The sequence below is a fragment of the Astatotilapia calliptera genome, chromosome 20 (assembly GCF_964374335.1).
Source record: "Astatotilapia calliptera chromosome 20, fAstCal68.1, whole genome shotgun sequence".
In the NCBI taxonomy this organism is placed as follows: Eukaryota; Metazoa; Chordata; class Actinopteri; order Cichliformes; family Cichlidae; genus Astatotilapia; species Astatotilapia calliptera.
In genome coordinates this window covers 16,689,808-16,706,861 of record NC_137441.1, presented here as the reverse complement: position 1 = coordinate 16,706,861, position 17,054 = coordinate 16,689,808, and the positions used below count along the sequence as shown (strand labels likewise).

Here is a 17,054-nt window from a genome sequence, read left to right as displayed (position 1 = left end):
TGTTTCAGTGATGCTGAAAGCGTCCTCTGCACTGGAAGAGCTCAGCTTTGTTTTACCTGACAGAAGCTCTGTGTATATTATTTGTTTCATCATCATTATGGCCACGGTACACTTTTAATTAACTTGTTCTGGTTGGAGCGCGCTGAGCTGCTTCTTTTGCTCATTTGATTCTGTCAATCCTGTAATTAGAGATTAGAAGGATAAAACCAACGAGTCTCACGTTTGTTTATTTTGTCTTTCCAGCACATAAACAGCAGAAGCTTCTAGTTTCACATCCAACTCTTACTCATATCTTCAAAATAACTCGAGTCATACTGAAAGCGAGGGACATGCCAGATGACGCTTTGTTGTAGTGATCAATCCCCAGCTGTGGACTACTTTCTTTATTTGCTTTATCTAGAGGTTTTGGATAGCACGGGGGCAAAGGAAGGGCAACAGGGAAGTAGGGTGGCACATCCTACTTCAGTGAAGATCCCCAATATGTAAATTCAGCAAACTAAATATCCACTTTAACACTATTTATTGTATCAGTATCTCCAATAATTAGTATTTTAAGGACATAAAAGTTGGGGGCAGCCGGGGCACGGGGAACGGGTGGATCTACAGCAAGGGGTTGCCCCCCCATAGCTCCGCCCCACCAAAAGTCCAGGTTTCTAGGTGGAGTCTTTTACAGTAGCTTTAAATTCACAGATAAAAATAATTCTTATGTATCTTTATATTAAATGGCTTTTATAAAGTGTTGCGCAGTCCCACTGACCTCCTACACGACAGGCCACATTTGGACTGTTTAGTGGTTCAGAAGCACTTTATCCTTGAATGTTTAAACCAGCTTCACAATCATCAATTCAAATTTCATTAGAGAATCCACACAAACATGCAGACGACAGGGTGAAGCACGTCTCTGAAGAATACAAAGCAGAGGTCTTATGGAGCGTCACGGTTTGAAACTACAGCTCAGTTGGCGGTGCCAAACAACACGGTAGAAGCACACATGTAAGATTGTTGTAGTCTGCATTGAGGACATTTAATGGTAAAGACATGGACAGCCACGTTATTAAGCAGCCCATCTTAACTGCAGTTTGATTCTCCACAGTCTCTTTTTCCTTCACAACTTTCTTTGATGGTAAAAGGACACTTTATTTTTCTTCTCTACTGGAACACACAGATAGTAGGAACTATCAACACATGAATCCAGACATATGTGTATTTCCACTTTACAACACCAAGGTTTAGACCGAGGTATTCTTGCAGTCTCCTTGTGAACTGCACTGAATCCATCGGTCAGAATTGAAAACAAAAAAGGCACTGAGTGCAAATAATAGCTGTTTGCTAACAAGGCACCAAAAACAGGAAGCAAGGTCGTTCTATCTGGACAAACAACTTTATTTGTGGTAATGCATCTATACACTGTACATTCAGTCACTGTAGTATATAAGCATAGCTATTTTCAAACATAATCTCATAAAGTCCTTTCCTTTACAATATATCTGTATCGTTAGAGAAGGGAACAGTGGCGCTGGAAGAGAAAGGCATGAAGAATCAAGAAAATAAAGGAAATAGATGAATAAGCCAAGCCTCTTTTCATACTGTATGTGTGGCATTAATACATGGGAGCGCTCGCCTCTTACATAAAAATATTTCTAGTACTGTATATAGTATTAGCAGCAGCACAGGGCTAAAAAGATACATGAGGATGAAGGGAAAAGAATCAGCACGGTGATATAGTAGGTGTAGCTGTGTGCGACCTGTACTGCAGGTCAGCTGATCCCAAACACACTGTTAAAAATTCATGAGTGGTGAAAAAAGTCATGTCATATAAAGACTACAGTAAAAAAAAAAAAAAAAAAGAAGATTAAATTCTCTTATGCATGAACTGTTTTTGAAACATCTCAGTTAAAACACAAAGTTAAAAAAAACAAACTCCCCACCAGCTATTGTAAGAAAAGAGTTTTTGAAAAAGGAAACACCATGTACATATATTATTACAATATCGTAAATGAAAAAATATTTACATTTGTAAATTCTTATTCAACTCTTCACACTGGCTAGTATACTAATGTGGACTGTTATTGCTGCTTTGCTGCCGTCGTTTAGCAAAATGGTTCTTTAGAAAATAAAATGTGTTTTTAAACGTCAGGAGGACAAAAAGCCAAATGTCATTGTCTCCTTCTTTTGTAGAAAACCACAAGCACTGTAAGGCCATTAGCTATTTCGTAAAAACAACTACAAAATGTACCAATTTCAGCTCTGCCAAACCCAGAGTAACAATTTGCCAAAGCAGGTGGCTTTTTTGCCACAGCGTGCACATAATTGATTTCAAGTACGGGGCGAGGAAAGCAATCGTTCAGAAAAACGCCCAAAGCTTTTTAGGATTGTGAAGTTTGTTCGTTGCGCTGAAAGGGAAACATGAGTAAACTGGTGGATTCTCAGAATACTGATATAAAGAGCTGCAGAGCGAGGGCGGGGCTTGATGTGACACCCCTCCCTCTGACAGCTTCAGCATCACCTGTCCTGCTCTGGAAACCTTTGGCCCTCCTTCAGGCACTTTAGGTTTTCCAGCATTGATTAGTTTTTTTCTTTGTGTGAAGTTTGATTTTCTCTTAAGAACAACATACACGTGTTGCTTTTTTTTAATAACATTTCTAAATAAGACAAATTGTTTGATATTGCATAACACAATAAAACCCTTACATGTACAGTATCAATGCCCAATAACTGACTATAAGTATGGCAAACGCTGTCAAATTTCATGCATAAAGAAAATTAGTTTTCTATTAAAAATGTGAACAGAACTGTTAGTTTGAAGTATTCTTCTTTAGAAAGTAAAAACTTCAACACAACAGACAAATAATAAAATATTTTCACATTTAAAACAACATCAATAATTAAAGGAAAACTAGCATCAACACAATGTACATTCTGATTGTATTGCATCCACAGTGTGGCGGCTGATTCACAGCCTCCGGCTTCTGAATACAACGTTTGTTCGTGCTCCTGTTGTCAGACTGGAGAGTGTGCTGCTGCCCAACGCCGGCTTCCTGCTTATTTACAATACTTTCCTAATGAAAACAGAGCAGCAATATTCTTTTGAAAATGCATATAATCAACAAAATGCTATATGGTAGGAGTCGCGTATAAGATGATGCTTTCAAAGAAAGATTGCTGAAAATAGTGGGAGTACGATGGGGGAGGGGCTGTTTTCACCTCATGACAAAGTGCGATTCATTATTGTAAAGTTTAAAAAAAGAAAGGTATATTTATATGTACATACTTTAATTCAAATGAACACTTTGTGGTTACGGACAAGACCAACCACCCAGCCCACTGCGACGGCACGAAAACATCTGGAGTGTGTTACAGACTTCAGGACTCAAACACTCAAATAAAATGCGACTTGTATGTGAGTGTATGCAGAGCATCCAATAAAAGAGCTCGTTTAAAAACTCGTCACCAAGTGACTGGTAGGGATCATCTTTGAGGCTTCATTTGAAATGGAAAATGTGCCTGATGAACACAAAGCCAAACCTAATCTTTCATGTTAAAATCATTTGCCATGTTTTCATATCCTATCGTGTTTGGGGAGTCGCCCCAATGGGCTGCGATGGCTCCCTGACAAACCCCCGCAGCACATTGGGAAGTCCATTTGTTCATTTTTCCCTCCAATAGCACAGAAAAACAGAAAAACGCTCTTTGTGTACTCTACATATCGCTATGTAATCTCTTAAATAGCTTATAATGTCTTCAGACTCCTATGGTTCATCGTGGCAGGAGGCGCTGGTGGAGGCCTTCCCTCCTGGCCACGTCATTGTAACACCTCCCAGCAGGTGCACACGTTGATGTTATATTGTTATGAGTTTATATCACAGTCCTACAGCCTCTCCTTGTGTCCTTGTGAAGGAAAATCCAGGCACAGCCGCACTCAGCACTACAGAGCCGTTCACTGTGCTTCAGTTTTCAGTTCTACGAGTTCAGAGGTGCAAAAGTCAGTGCTTCAGAAAATGCATGCTTCCAGTCATTCCTCTACGGTACCACTAGACTTTTCATGCACAAGGACAACGCTCCTCCATTCTTCTCTGTGTCTCCATTTGAAGTCTTACGTTTTGTGTTCAGTAAACTGAGGGGCAAGCACAGGAACAGTGGTGTGATGCGGGTGACCTGTGGGACTCGTGGGGTGGCGATCATGGTGGCAAATGGAAAAGGTTCAGCTGTAAGGCTGGCTGCTTGGTTAGTTGTCACCAGTGGGAATGTCCTTGGGTGTCCCGTCTCTTTTACTGTTTGATTTGCTGCTGTAGCTCCTTCACCATCCTCTCCAGGTGCTCCCGAGCTTCTCGCTCGTGCAGCAAGTCGGCTCGAAGCTGCTCACGGTCGGCCTCGGCATGCTGCAGCTTCATCTGGAGGTCCTCGATCTGCAAAACGCAAGGGCACAAATCAGCTGGGACTGTACAGCAGAGGAGAGCAGAACGGTCTGGAGTCAAAAGCACCGACCTCACTCTACACAACTCAGACTAACTGGGCTCATGTACTCAAAAAAACTATAAGAATACACTGTAAAAATGTTGTTTCAGGGCTAAAGAATGAACGACCTGGAAGTTTCCTGCGTTTCCTCAAACAGCCACTTGGCAGTGGCTCCAAGTGGGAGTCAATGTTAAAACGAGCGAGGCTTACAGCCAATGCTTTAACAAGTTTGTTCAAACTGTAACAAAGCTAAAAGTGATGCAGAATAAAGGGCGGCTTAATTTTGACACAGGTGTGTAGCGTTGGTACTCAAAGACACCCAAAGGAGTCAGTTGGTTTGAATCTTGCTTTTCACAAGCAGAGCTGACGTCGCCTCCCTGGAATATTGATCCTATATTCAGGAAGTGAGAAGTTTCTCTCTGCAGGTTACATCCTGTCACCAGGTGCTTGCTCATAGAATACGAATGCAGTGAACTGCCAATCTCTGAAAGCTGAACTGAAACAACAACAGTGGCTGTCCCTCTTTTATCTGTGCTCTTTAAAGCAAACATCCTGATCTTTTGGCTCCCAGGGATTACACACGGGATTTGAAAGCTGAATCATCACCTGTGCAGAATACTTTGCACGGAGTCGCCCAGCCTCACAGCCTTTATCACAGACCCTCAGCTGTCGGGCTTGCTCTAGCTCCCGCTTCAGGCGGATCCTTGACTCGTTGGCTTCCTTCATCTTCTTCTCACTCTCAGCTCGCAGACGCTCAATTTCCTTCCTGAGGTTGCGCTTTGCCTCAGTCGCCTCCCGCAGCTTTTCCTTCTTGGCCACCCGCAAGAACTCCAACTCCTTCAAAGTAGAGAACACCACAGCCGGGGGTTAGCAGCCTCTTACCATTCACGCTCAAACTCAGAGTTACGGCTGGTCCTGGGTCTGCTTAGCATTCTGTCCTAAAGCAGAATATGTTGTCTTTGAATGTCTCAAATGTTACAGTATTTCTGTTTGTCTTCCAAACAGGCACGTTTTTCAATAAAAGGAATGAACTAAACTATGTCCGTAGACATGGATGCGTCACTGAGAGAAACTCGGAGTGCCCACAGAGCTTAAACAACATCTTAAATGAGCATCGTAGGAACGTGACCCGCCCCGCTGCCTGTCACAGTCCTGTCTCTGAACTGCTCACACTTCAGTGTCAGTGTTTACACTAAGCCAGTTCAGCTGACAGAGTCTGGGTTTACTTCCTCTAAATCTCTAAGAGAGAGTCAGTCTGTGCCGTGGCAACACGCCCATCGCCTTCTCATGGGAAACGAGCAGCTGGGACTAACTTATCTGTCATCAAGCTTTGTTGGTTCCTACAGTGACAACTAAAAGTCCATCCCCATCACAGCCTGTATTTCACAGAGACTTGAAATGAAAACAAAGCTATGAGGATGAACTGAGCTAAACACAGGAGGAAGGAGAGCAGAGGCTCTGCTGCTGGTTTAGCTTGTGGGGGACATGGATATGCACTAAGCTCTAATGGAAAGTGAAAGTAGACTGGCGTCTGGCTGCTTTTCTTTCTCTGCATGCATCTTGTGTTGCTCACCCACACCGGCTCTGTTCTGCCAAAAATGGTCCAAAAATAAAAATGGAAGTTTGGCCTTTCCCTTTGCAGCAACATCCGCTGCCACTGTTATCATTTGCCAACTCATGCTAAGCTTTGTGGGGAACGACAGTGACTTCTACTAAAGCTCAGTGAATCTCCTGTGTGTGCACACTCTGTGGAGTGTAGAGCTTTTGTTAAGGACGGCTAAAACAAGCCAAAACACAAGTCATAGTGATAAATTTAAATCTACGGCCCCTGTAGGGTAGTCCACTTCATGTCACACAATGCAAATGTGTTAGTTCCCATTTACCTATGCTTCCACTCTTTACCTTGGCACTTTGTATTTAATGCAAATACACAAAAGTTGGGATAATACTCATGTTGCCTTCCAACAAGGATTACCTGCTGAAGGCTTCGTTTCGCCTGCAGGGCCGATCCCAACTTCTCCTCCTGCTTCACCCTCATCTTAACTATTTCGTGCAGAAACCTCTCCTTCGACTCCTTGGAATCCAGCCCACTGTCCAGCGCCTGCCTCAGGCTCTCCAGCTCTGACTCCAGGCCCGACTCTGAAGAGGTGACAGGGGCTGGTGCTGCCACCGATGTGGCTGCCGGTGCCGTGCTTTCGGCTGACGCGATAGTGCAGATGGGACCTTGGACACCGGGCGAGCTCAAGTCTTTGGCTGAGCTGCTGGATGAGGTAAAAGATGGCGACGACAGGGAGGACATGGACGAAACAGCTGTTGGAAAAGGCCATGGAGATGAGAGAGGATGAAACGATCACCTGACCGGGGCTACATGTATTTAGCCAAACAATGAAACAACCTTTACACATCTGATTATCGTTAAAGCGTTCGTTTCTTACCTTCGTCGCGGCTCTCCACCTCGATCTCCACCTCAGAGTCCTTGTCATCCTGAGGCAGCGGAGGTTTGCAGGCTGCTGAGGAAGCAGGCCGAGGGATTTCATGTGCTGTGGACTGGAGCTCCTCGGTAGCTCTCCTCTTGCGAGGCCTGGTGTTGGGGTGTGCGCCCTCACCTGGAGGTTCGCTTCCACTTGGGTAGGAAGTGCTGGGTATCGATGGGGACAGAGGCCCTACCTTGCCTAGTGGTAGCGGAGTGAGGGCGACGTTGGGGGCCACTGCATTCTCTAGGGTCTTGTAATTGTAGAAGCTAAAACGAAACCAGACCAGCATGACGCGTGTTGCTTTACATACAATAACCTAAATCCAGGTTACGCGATTATCAAGACAGAGATCCAATAGTACGGATTGTTACTGCTGTGTTACACAGTCCAATCTGAACAGCCTCAGCAGCCAAACGCGTTGGGAAACAGTCAAAGCGCCCGCAGCTCTTTCCTCCCACTTCAGGAGAAACTGGGCCAGATCATCTGTGATATTTTGCAGACTGCGCTGGCAGCACTGTGCCAAGTGGGTGCCCACGGCATGAGTGTGTCAAATGTGTGTGAATGGTAGAGTGTGGGAAGCTGTGGAACAGTCAGACTTGACCCCTGTGACACCAGCCCACCCAGACAAGTGAGAGAGCACTCCTCTGGGTGGGAGCTCCACATACCCAGCTAAGTGAAGCAACTGCCATCCTCATGAGCAGCAGCTTCCCTTAGACCGCACATCTACTGAACTCAGGTTTATAATGGACTTGGTGCTGTTCTCACCTGTCTCTCAGCAGAGCCAGCGGGTTACTGGAGGGCTCCTTATCACCCGCAGAGATGTGGGGGGACCAGGGTCTGAAAGCTGAGGGCCTCTGCCTGGACTGAATGCAGTTCAGCCCCTGGAGAACAAAAGTGATTCAAGTTAGTGAGGAAATTACACCGAGCCACAGAGTTTAGGGTTAACAAGGACAGAGATGGCTAATCAGATTACTTTTTTCAAGTAATAAGTAAAGGGATTACTATTGCAAAAACGGTAATTAGATTACCGTTACTTTCCCATAGGAACGCTGCGTTACTGCGTTACTAAAACCGTGATTTTTTGCGAGAGTGTCTCATGACAGTGACGTAAGCGAGTGCGACGTTCGTGACAACAGCTGTGTGCAGATCAACAGTGGATCACATATCGATTGTGGGAGAGAGTATGAGCGTGCAGCGTTTAAAGCGTGGAAGTACTGACCTTACTTTGACTTTGATTCCATAAAAAGTGACAAAAACATTAGCGTCCGTTGTGCGTGGGAAGAAAACTTCTTTTTACAGCGAAAAAACCCCTAAACTTCCGAGCAAGCACCGAGTGCGCAACGACGTAATGGGAAATTCACAGAGAAACTCGAGGATTCTTCCACTGACCACTGCGGCACACCTGCACCAGGGCAAACCTCCGCCTACCCTGCTCCTGCTTTACAGGTGAAAATAGAGCAACAGGACTGCTGAGTCTTTGATTTTATTTATTTTCTGCTGTGTTTTACTTGCATCTATTTGAAAGACTGAGTGTAAACAGAAAAAATATTTTATTTTATGTGCTGGAATGTGCAGAAAATAGGTTTAAATGTTAAACTAATTTCTTCCAGTCAGATAATGTTGCATGTAATTAAATTTTTTAAAAGATTAAAACTAATAAAACAAGTTTTAAAAAGAGACTTTTCCATTTGATTACATTTTGCATGATGGATTATGCAGAAAAAGTAGAATTGGGCTGAAAGATCTATCGCTTTATCACCTATTCAGGTTGTAAATCGTGTTTTTAAAAAGTAACTAAGTAATTAATACTTTTGAAAATAAGTAATCAGTAAAGTAACAAGATTACTTTTTGGGGGAAGTAATCAGTAATTACTTGACCAACACTGAACAAGGACATTCCCATTGGTCACAACTACTAACCATTAAAAAACTACATAAAATGTATTCATTTTTACTATCAGCTCACAGGAAAAGTCGATAAGCGTGTGAATATTAACATAAACATCTTTATAACTTGGCCATAACAACAATATGCAGTGAAGAAACTGTTCCCTGTTGTGATCATGTAAACTCCTGCTCACAGTCCCAGGTCCACTGCTACAACAAGAACAGGAGCCCACTTACACTATGAACCTTCTCTGGCTGTGGGTGAGGACGACGGCTTTTTGTTTCTACTTCATGGTATTTAATATGATTTTTTCTTACTAGTATTGGTTTACTATAATAATGGACTCTGATATGTTGGAGAAGAGAAAGAAAAGATAAACACACAAAGAAAAATCGGTCGCAGTGTTGACAGGTTTGTGTCGCAGCGATCTCTGCTCTCTGAGAATCTCCATGAACCTCGAACACTGTAGAAACTCCTCTGAGGTCAAACCTCCAAACTGGGAGGTGAAATTACACCAGTGGACTGTTCAGCAGTCGTGACAGCAGTTTGGCACTCATCAGTTAATGAGATTTTATTTACTTCTGAAAAATCATAACTTTATTAGGACTTATTAACTTTACCATGTTACAGCTGCAAGTTACTGTAAATGTTTTAGGATGTTCAAAGAAAAAGAACAAATATTTGTTTGCACAAGGTTAATATTCCCAAAATTTCATTTTGACATAATGTAAATATGAAACATGGATATTAGACAGGTGTCACTGGTATCAGAACATTTCCCTCCTGTTCTTATGGTGAAAGCTGCCGTTTATTCTGGGTACAAAGAGTAGAATGAGTCACTTCAGTTGTTGGTGTAAATGTGTTACTGTGTTGGACACACTGGACATGGGTCAGTACAACCAAGCGTCACTCAGCACGTGGCCACCATTAGCACTGCATGCCAAATCTAAAGATAGTGCTGTGTGTCCTGATTTCACATGTTTTTGCATATTTGTCAGTTACGTGTTTCACATCGTCACACAAATGTCAGTAGTAGAAAAAGACGACTGAGGTGAATACAACATTTTGACTTTTGATTTGATTCATTAAGAGAAAAACGGCTATCCAACCCTGAACTCTCAGTTCTTTCTTTAGATTGTGACACAAAGTCATTTCTGAGGCTCCACAGTGAGAGCCTGCATCCACACATGTGGAAAACTTGGAAGAGTACTGGACCTTCCGAGGAGAGGAAAGAGCACATCATCGACTCAGAAAAGAAAGGGGAACAACATCTGAACAAGTGCAGGCCTAATTTGCCTCAGGCTGCATTCATGATTCAACAATGAGAAAGAGACCTGTGGAAAACTGTCACCAGTGGGAGCGCTGTGAGGCAAAGCCATGCCTGAATAAAAAGAAGAAAAAGGCCAGTTTCAGGTGAACCTCAAGCACACTGAAGTCATGCAGTAGGTCAATACTCCACAAGACACCAGCAGGTCGAGGCTCCCAAAATGAAGTGTGGATCTGAAGTCAAAGAGCACACTTCACTCTGAATTTAAACTTCATACTCGAAAACTGTCCGATGTGGCTGACTTAAAGCACTTCTGCACAGTTACTGCAAACATTTGAGGTTTCGTCATATAGACCAGGAAGTTTGGAGAGCAGAATGAAAACTGGACTTTTTCTCCACTCTGGTTATGTGTCTGATATAAAAATGAGCTTGATGATCTGAAACAGATAAATGACAAATCTGCGAAAGAAAGCAAACCGTTCATCTTCACATGACATCACGTGTCATGTCGTGCATCATGATCACCAACATGTTCTCCTGATTTGACACTGACCTTGTTGGGAGTTGGCAAGGACTGCAGCCAGTCGTGCTGCTTCGCTCTGTCGGCCAGCGGAGTTTGTGATGAGAGGTCGTCATGTTTAGACCTTTTCATCGGGATGGGATCGGACACCTGAGAACAGAAGAAGGTGTGTTTAAGTGAACTGAGCAGCCTGTACTGGGGAGTGCCAGCAGGGGTCTCCGATGGCTGAAGTTAAATGTAGGTGTGCCGCTTACTCTTCGTGTGTCGTTCTATTTCTGGCAAAGGTCACACACACACCTCACAGTCCGCTTTATGGCAATGTGTCACAGAGTAACCAATGTGAGGGCATGTGCTCAGAGGCAGCCAAGAGAGTGAGTGTGTGTGTGTGTGTGTGTGTGTGTGTGTGTGTGTGTGTGTGTGTGTGTGTGTGTGTGTGTGTGTGTGTGTGTGTGTGTGTGTGTGTGTGTGTGTGTGTGTGTGCGCCATCCATATACACACACGCATGTGTGTATTTATATCCTTGTGGGGACATCTCATTGACATAATGCTTTCCCTAGCTGCTTACCCTAACCATCAAAAATGGAGGCCTAACCCTGACCCTAACCTAATTGTAACCCTGACACTAAAACCACATTTTGAGTCTCAAAAATGCCTTCAAACTCATGGAGACGGGATTTTGGTCCCCACAAGGGCTGTTTGTCCCCACAAGTATAGCAAACTACCAATTTTTGGTCTCCATGAAGATGTTAATACCCTCCCACTCACACATTCATTGGTATGAGTGTGTGCCATCGATATACCCGTACAGACAGACAAGCAGGGGTTTGTTTCTTTTCCTCCCCGTTATGCTGACTTTGTGGCTATGACCTCAGCCTCTCTAGGCTGTGACTGTCACTAGTACACACACACACACACACACACACACACACACACACACACACACACACACACACACACACACACACACACACACACCGAGTGATTACAGTGACTGAACAGATTGCATTCAGCTAGACTTTAAATATGATAAAGACTGTTTTAATTGTAGAGTATTTACTCAGTAGCAGCCACAGCTCCAGGAGCCACAGACTGCCCGGCCCTGTGGCCCTGTGGCCTCGGGGTTCCTGACACTGAGGTTGGTGAAACCGTTTTCATGACTGACCTACTGTCACACTAAGCAGGCTTAAAGTAGGGGTCACGGACAGTGTGCTCCACTTCATGGCTCTGCACAGGACATGGAGGAAGCCTATTTTATTCTTAGTGACTGCTGAACTTAGTCCTGGACTTTGTTGAGGTCACGGCTTGGACTGGAGGTCACATGTAGCCAGGTTTGCCTCGGCTCCGTCAAACCATTAACATTTATGCATAGCTTAAATGTTTTGGCAGGCACCTAAAATAAAATGTATGGATCTCAAAATCCTTATCATCGGAGATAGATGCACTCTCTCACTGTGGTTTTCTCTGTGAGGACTTCTCTTGAGAATCAGCGATGTGAGCAGGAGTAGCACTATCTTTACACCATCACACAGAGCAGCCCTGCGTGATGTCAACAGGTGGTCATTTGTAATGGGCTGGACGCTGCTTCTGTCGACTGTTGGCAGTGTGTCACGTCTGCCACATGTCTGTGTAATCAGAGCTGCTCTCGTAGGAAAGTGGCTAGACGATCAAATACCACTGAGGTCTGCCGATGTGACAGCTGGCCTCGATCTGCCTGACGTAAGACTTCGTGACTTTCCATAGCAGCGTCACAGCATTGAAGCAGCCTTCATTATCTGGTCTGCTGGTGTAAGGGAACTGTTATCTGGAGGCTCGGGTCTCAGAGGAACACAGTTGTGGTTCCTTTAAATGAGAAACCACGCTCAGCGCTCAGCTTGTTTAAAGACGTCTTTTCTATAAGTGTCTCAAAGGTACAGCAAGCACCAACGTACAGTCAGGTTTTGTATTCCTATTGTTTGCTAAGCTCTTTGATAGAGAACCTTAAACTATCTAACAGAGAGTGATTCATGGCATCATTACACTGACTGTTAATATATCAACTGCAAATTTAAGCATTTTTAATTAAAAAAATGGGTCCAAATAGCTTTTTTTTTTTTAAACTAGGCTTTGCTCTGGTGTAAAAAACAAATATATTCACACACATTTATCACCTTTTTACCGCCTTAGCACTTCAATCAGCACAACTATAGCTTCAATTTTTCCATTAATTCTAACTAATATTTTTATCTGCTGTCATTTTGCTGTCAGTTGTAAACCTGTCCTTCCATGTGCTTCTATGGAGAGCATCGAGTAGGAGCCCAGAACAGAGCTCCATGAGAACAAACACAGAACGAGGAGGAGATACAAGAACCTGTGGCCAGGTGAGGGTAGTTAAAGTAGCAGAGATGAGCAAGTGTAGGCTGGGACTGATGTCATTAAATATGGCACGACTCAGCAAACATGTGGGTAAGCACCCTGAACCAGCTCTGACACTTTGTGTCCACTCATATATTTAATACTATGTTACCTTTCAAACAGGCTTCCACAGTATACTGGAGTCCCACACTCACACAATAATAAGGACATTACCATTTTTCATAGAAGGTAAACAAACACAAAAACCCCTATAATAGCGCACAAGAGTCTTGGTCGCTATGATTGTGGGTTATCAAGAGATCAAGACGTGTCCTAGATTTGACTGCAGCCGAGCAGCCAGAGGCAAGCGGCTAGAGCCTGCAGCTGAGAGGGAGAGGGGGAGAGGGGGGTGGCAGACAGCTCTGGCTCTGGGCAAAGTCTCCGTGCCACGTGCCAGTCCTTGTCTCGTGGATTAACAGTTGCCAACACCGCGGTCTCCATACGGTCCTGGTAATCACGGGCACACGGGAGGAACAGGGTCAACAAAGCCGGCAGCTGAGCCTGCGTGCTTCAGCGATGCAGAAATCTGAATGTCTCGTTGATTGAACAACGGGAGGCAAAGAGTCAGGAAATTCCTGTTTGAGGCATGTCAGTGGGACTGGTTCTCAGTCCAAAAGTGAGCACCGGTGTAATCTTTACTACTGTGTCTGACGTCACGGTGTGTGTCATTGTCTTGCTTTCTTCATGAGGAATAAGTCTCTAAACCAGCGATGCCTGTCGAAGCGCAGACCCAACAACTACACCAACCCTACCCCCCTAACCCTATTATAGTTTGATTTCTGACATCATCTTTATACGTGAGAGTAAACGTTATCGAAACGCTTGTGTGGGATGAATGACGAGTCTTCGAGCAAACACCGAGACCTTGACCGAGATGTGAGCAACACACATCTTGTTTATTGGAAACTTCACAGTCCTCTCCAGATAAGACGCTGTGCTCAACAGGGTGCTGTAAGTCAGAGTTCAAAGACGTGCCAAAGTATGCAAGCGTGCACACACACTTGTGCACCTTGCAGCAAACCCACTCCCTTTATGATCCGGCGTGGATTCCACAGCAGACAGGATGTCACACTTCTAAGATAAGACTTTGTGATTAAGCAGGGCGTGTTAGACGTGTCGAAAGTGCACCGTCTATGTACTGCCTTCCAGTGCTTGTATTATCTAGGCACAGGCCTTACTGCGATATCGAGAGGGTGGCAGTGGCTCTTATTGAAAGTCAGATATGATTTTATTAGGAGAGCTGCAGAGTGGTGTACAGGCCGGGATCTGTCAGATGTGCCTCGCACGGGAATCGCACAAAGGATCGAGTCACGGAGCAGCATATGTTGAAAAGGTCTGTCCGTAGCATGTGTCTGGCAGAGCCGTGGTGGGTGTGTATCTCTGTTAGGAGTGTTTGCGGCAGAGACAGGAAGGGTGGAGTGAGAGCAGTCTTCTCAGTTTAAGTCTGTCTGAAAATCCTCAGTTTCACTTCCTGTGTCTGCAGGCCATCGCCGTTTGTCTCTATGAATAGAATCTTTTTGTCAGACTTTTGTGTGTAAACCATTTTTACACATATATGGAGAAGAAAATCCTGAAAAGAGCATGACCACGAGGTTACCACCGAATCCCCCGCACCACGAGCGCTGTGCAAAGACATTCAGTTCTTTAAAAACGTACATAAGTCTTGCAAAGACAAACGGGGAAGTGAAACTTTTAACAAGACTGACACTGCTACACTCTCACTGCACTGACCTTTAAACGGTTAAATAACATATATACTTGTGAAGCTGGACACAATCTGAGATGGAAAAGGAACGCTAGAGCAAGATCCCAGTGTTGATGAAAGCTGTGCTTTCTTATTGTGTTGTACTCACAAACACAGAATCAGTCTGACTACAGAAACATGTTCAGTTTGTTTTAATCATTCCCTGCATGCTCCGATACACCGTCAAGACGAGCAACACTAGCCGATCCTGTCTGCTGACGTCTGCTGAAAACCATGACTGAACACGGCGGACGCACACGCTCTTTCTTGACAGCCCACTGTCACCACCACATTGTTTCCTTTGCTGCCACTCCCTCCTCTTGCTCGTCTTCCCCTGAACCTCCACCCACCTACCCAGCTCTTTTCGTCTATCTGTCTGAGAGCGTTTCCTGTGTCATAGATTACAGGATGTCCTCTACAAACAAGTTAGATTCCAGCTGCAGAGAAAAGCGAGCAAAACAGAGCCTCGCAGAAACATACTTGCAGCACAGCCTCACAGAACCTGACAGCTGGCTTCAACTAAACGGTTACATTAAAAAGAAAACGTCACTGAGTGGTTTTTTTTGACTCATACACAAACATTAGTGCAGGCATTAAACTGTGCTGAATGTTGTGCGTTTCCTTGGAAAATCAATTTCCTTTTGTGATTTCTGTTTTGACTGTGTATCAGGTGGTCAGACCGCAGATGAATCAGAGGCAAACAGCTTGCACGAGTAAGGAACCAAAACAGGTCACCTAACCCAAAATCCACCACATGCCAGGCTGACATGAAAGGGGCAAATAACTCTGCTTCTCCTTCGCTCAGGAGCCGCACCCTGCCTGTGACCTGACTTTGGCCTCGCTGCATGTCTTGCTAAGGGGCCCGCTGCAGTGGAAAGGGAGGGGCTCTTCCTGAAGACAAAGCGGGAGCTTAGCTGCCTTTGTACATGAGAAGCCACAAAACCCAACATATGCTGGGGAAACAAACAGGTGTGAGACAACATGCTCCATTTTTGATGCAAATAAAAAGGACGGACCCTGATGCTCTGGGATCAGTTCATTGGCTCTGGATGAACAAACAATCTCACTAAGTGGCTTTTATTCAAGAGATATGTGAAGGTGAACTCTGTGTGCAGACTGTGTGTGTGTGTGTGTGTGTGTGTGTGTGTGTGTGTGTGTGTGTGTTTCAGTGTGCGTGTGTGCGCGTGTGTGGTGTGCGTGTGTGCGCACACGCTGAGCTTCAGTTTTGGTTGGTAGTTCGACCCACCATCACCTCCTTGGCCGACAGGTCACAGAGAACAATCGTGCCTCTGTCCTCTATGGAGTAAACAGAAACACACTTTACATAATTACAGCACTGCATCAGATCACTCTTATTATTCAAGACTTCCCAGTGTGCTGGGGTGCAGTTTTCAACATGAACTGGTTTGCTGACTCCACTTGAAATGGCCTCATCTAATATTCACTTTGATGTGGTGCAAAGTCATTTCTCCTGCACTCAGCACATAAGTAACTGAGTTTTTCTTTTTTTGGGAAGTTTTGAGTTAGAAGGAACAAGTAATAAGTTGTTGAGTTCACTGGGTAACAGACAACTACCAGCTGTATACAGAGAGGAGGCCCATGCACGCTGGATATAAACACAGACTAGGACAACTGACACCGACGGCCAAGGACTCCCTCCTATTATCCTTCTATGAAGTCTGCTCGAGCCTACCATCATGTGCAGTTGCTCCAATGTAAACTGGCAACAGTGCAGTCAAACCAGGCTAAACAGGACATCGGTGCAGATGGAGATTATAAAGTCTAATCCCCCCCTCCATCCATTCTCTTCCAATCATCAGGGTTGCCTATCCCAGCTACCATGGAGCAGCACCCTGGACAGGTCACCAGTCTGCCCCAGGGAGTGACCAATTAACCTGACCCCACTAACTGCATGCATTTGGACTGTGGGAAGAAGAACCCATGCAGATGCCTTGTTGCTGTGAGGCAACATTGTGCGACGTGTTGCCCTAATCCCCATCTGAGACATCATTTACCCCATCAGCTGTGAAATTTCTACACTGCCAGTTACCCCTTCTTCCTGGAACTTTGACCCAATGTTAGATCTGACGATTCTGTTTATTTGAAATGGACATGTTTTTCCCAGGAAAGATGTGGCAGCAGGTCTGTAGTTGTTTTTAGGCCTTTTCCAGGAAGACTCCTGAGAGGCTAGTAGACAAAACAGAGGGCCAACTTCCCAGAGACAGTCTAAAGTTCAAACACTTGTAGCAACTAACCAATACAACCCCTGTACAACACTAACAGGCCAAATATAATGGTTAAATTACATACTTACA

At 44.5% G+C, this 17,054-nt stretch overlaps 1 protein-coding gene across 1 annotated transcript in view; it reads right to left on the bottom strand.

Moving 5' to 3' along the window:
* Positions 1–2,614: 2,614 nt before the first annotated feature.
* Positions 2,615–17,054, bottom strand: part of skia (SKI proto-oncogene a) — a 62,960-nt gene continuing 48,520 nt past the window's right edge. The window contains exons 2-7 of the mRNA XM_026155304.2: positions 10,638–10,754; positions 7,695–7,810; positions 6,891–7,195; positions 6,431–6,765; positions 5,062–5,292; positions 2,615–4,406 (exon numbers count right to left, since the gene is read on the bottom strand). Coding sequence (XP_026011089.1) covers positions 4,269–4,406; positions 5,062–5,292; positions 6,431–6,765; positions 6,891–7,195; positions 7,695–7,810; positions 10,638–10,754 — 1,242 coding nt within the window. The 3' untranslated portion in view covers positions 2,615–4,268. The remainder of the gene's footprint in view (positions 4,407–5,061; positions 5,293–6,430; positions 6,766–6,890; positions 7,196–7,694; positions 7,811–10,637; positions 10,755–17,054) is intronic.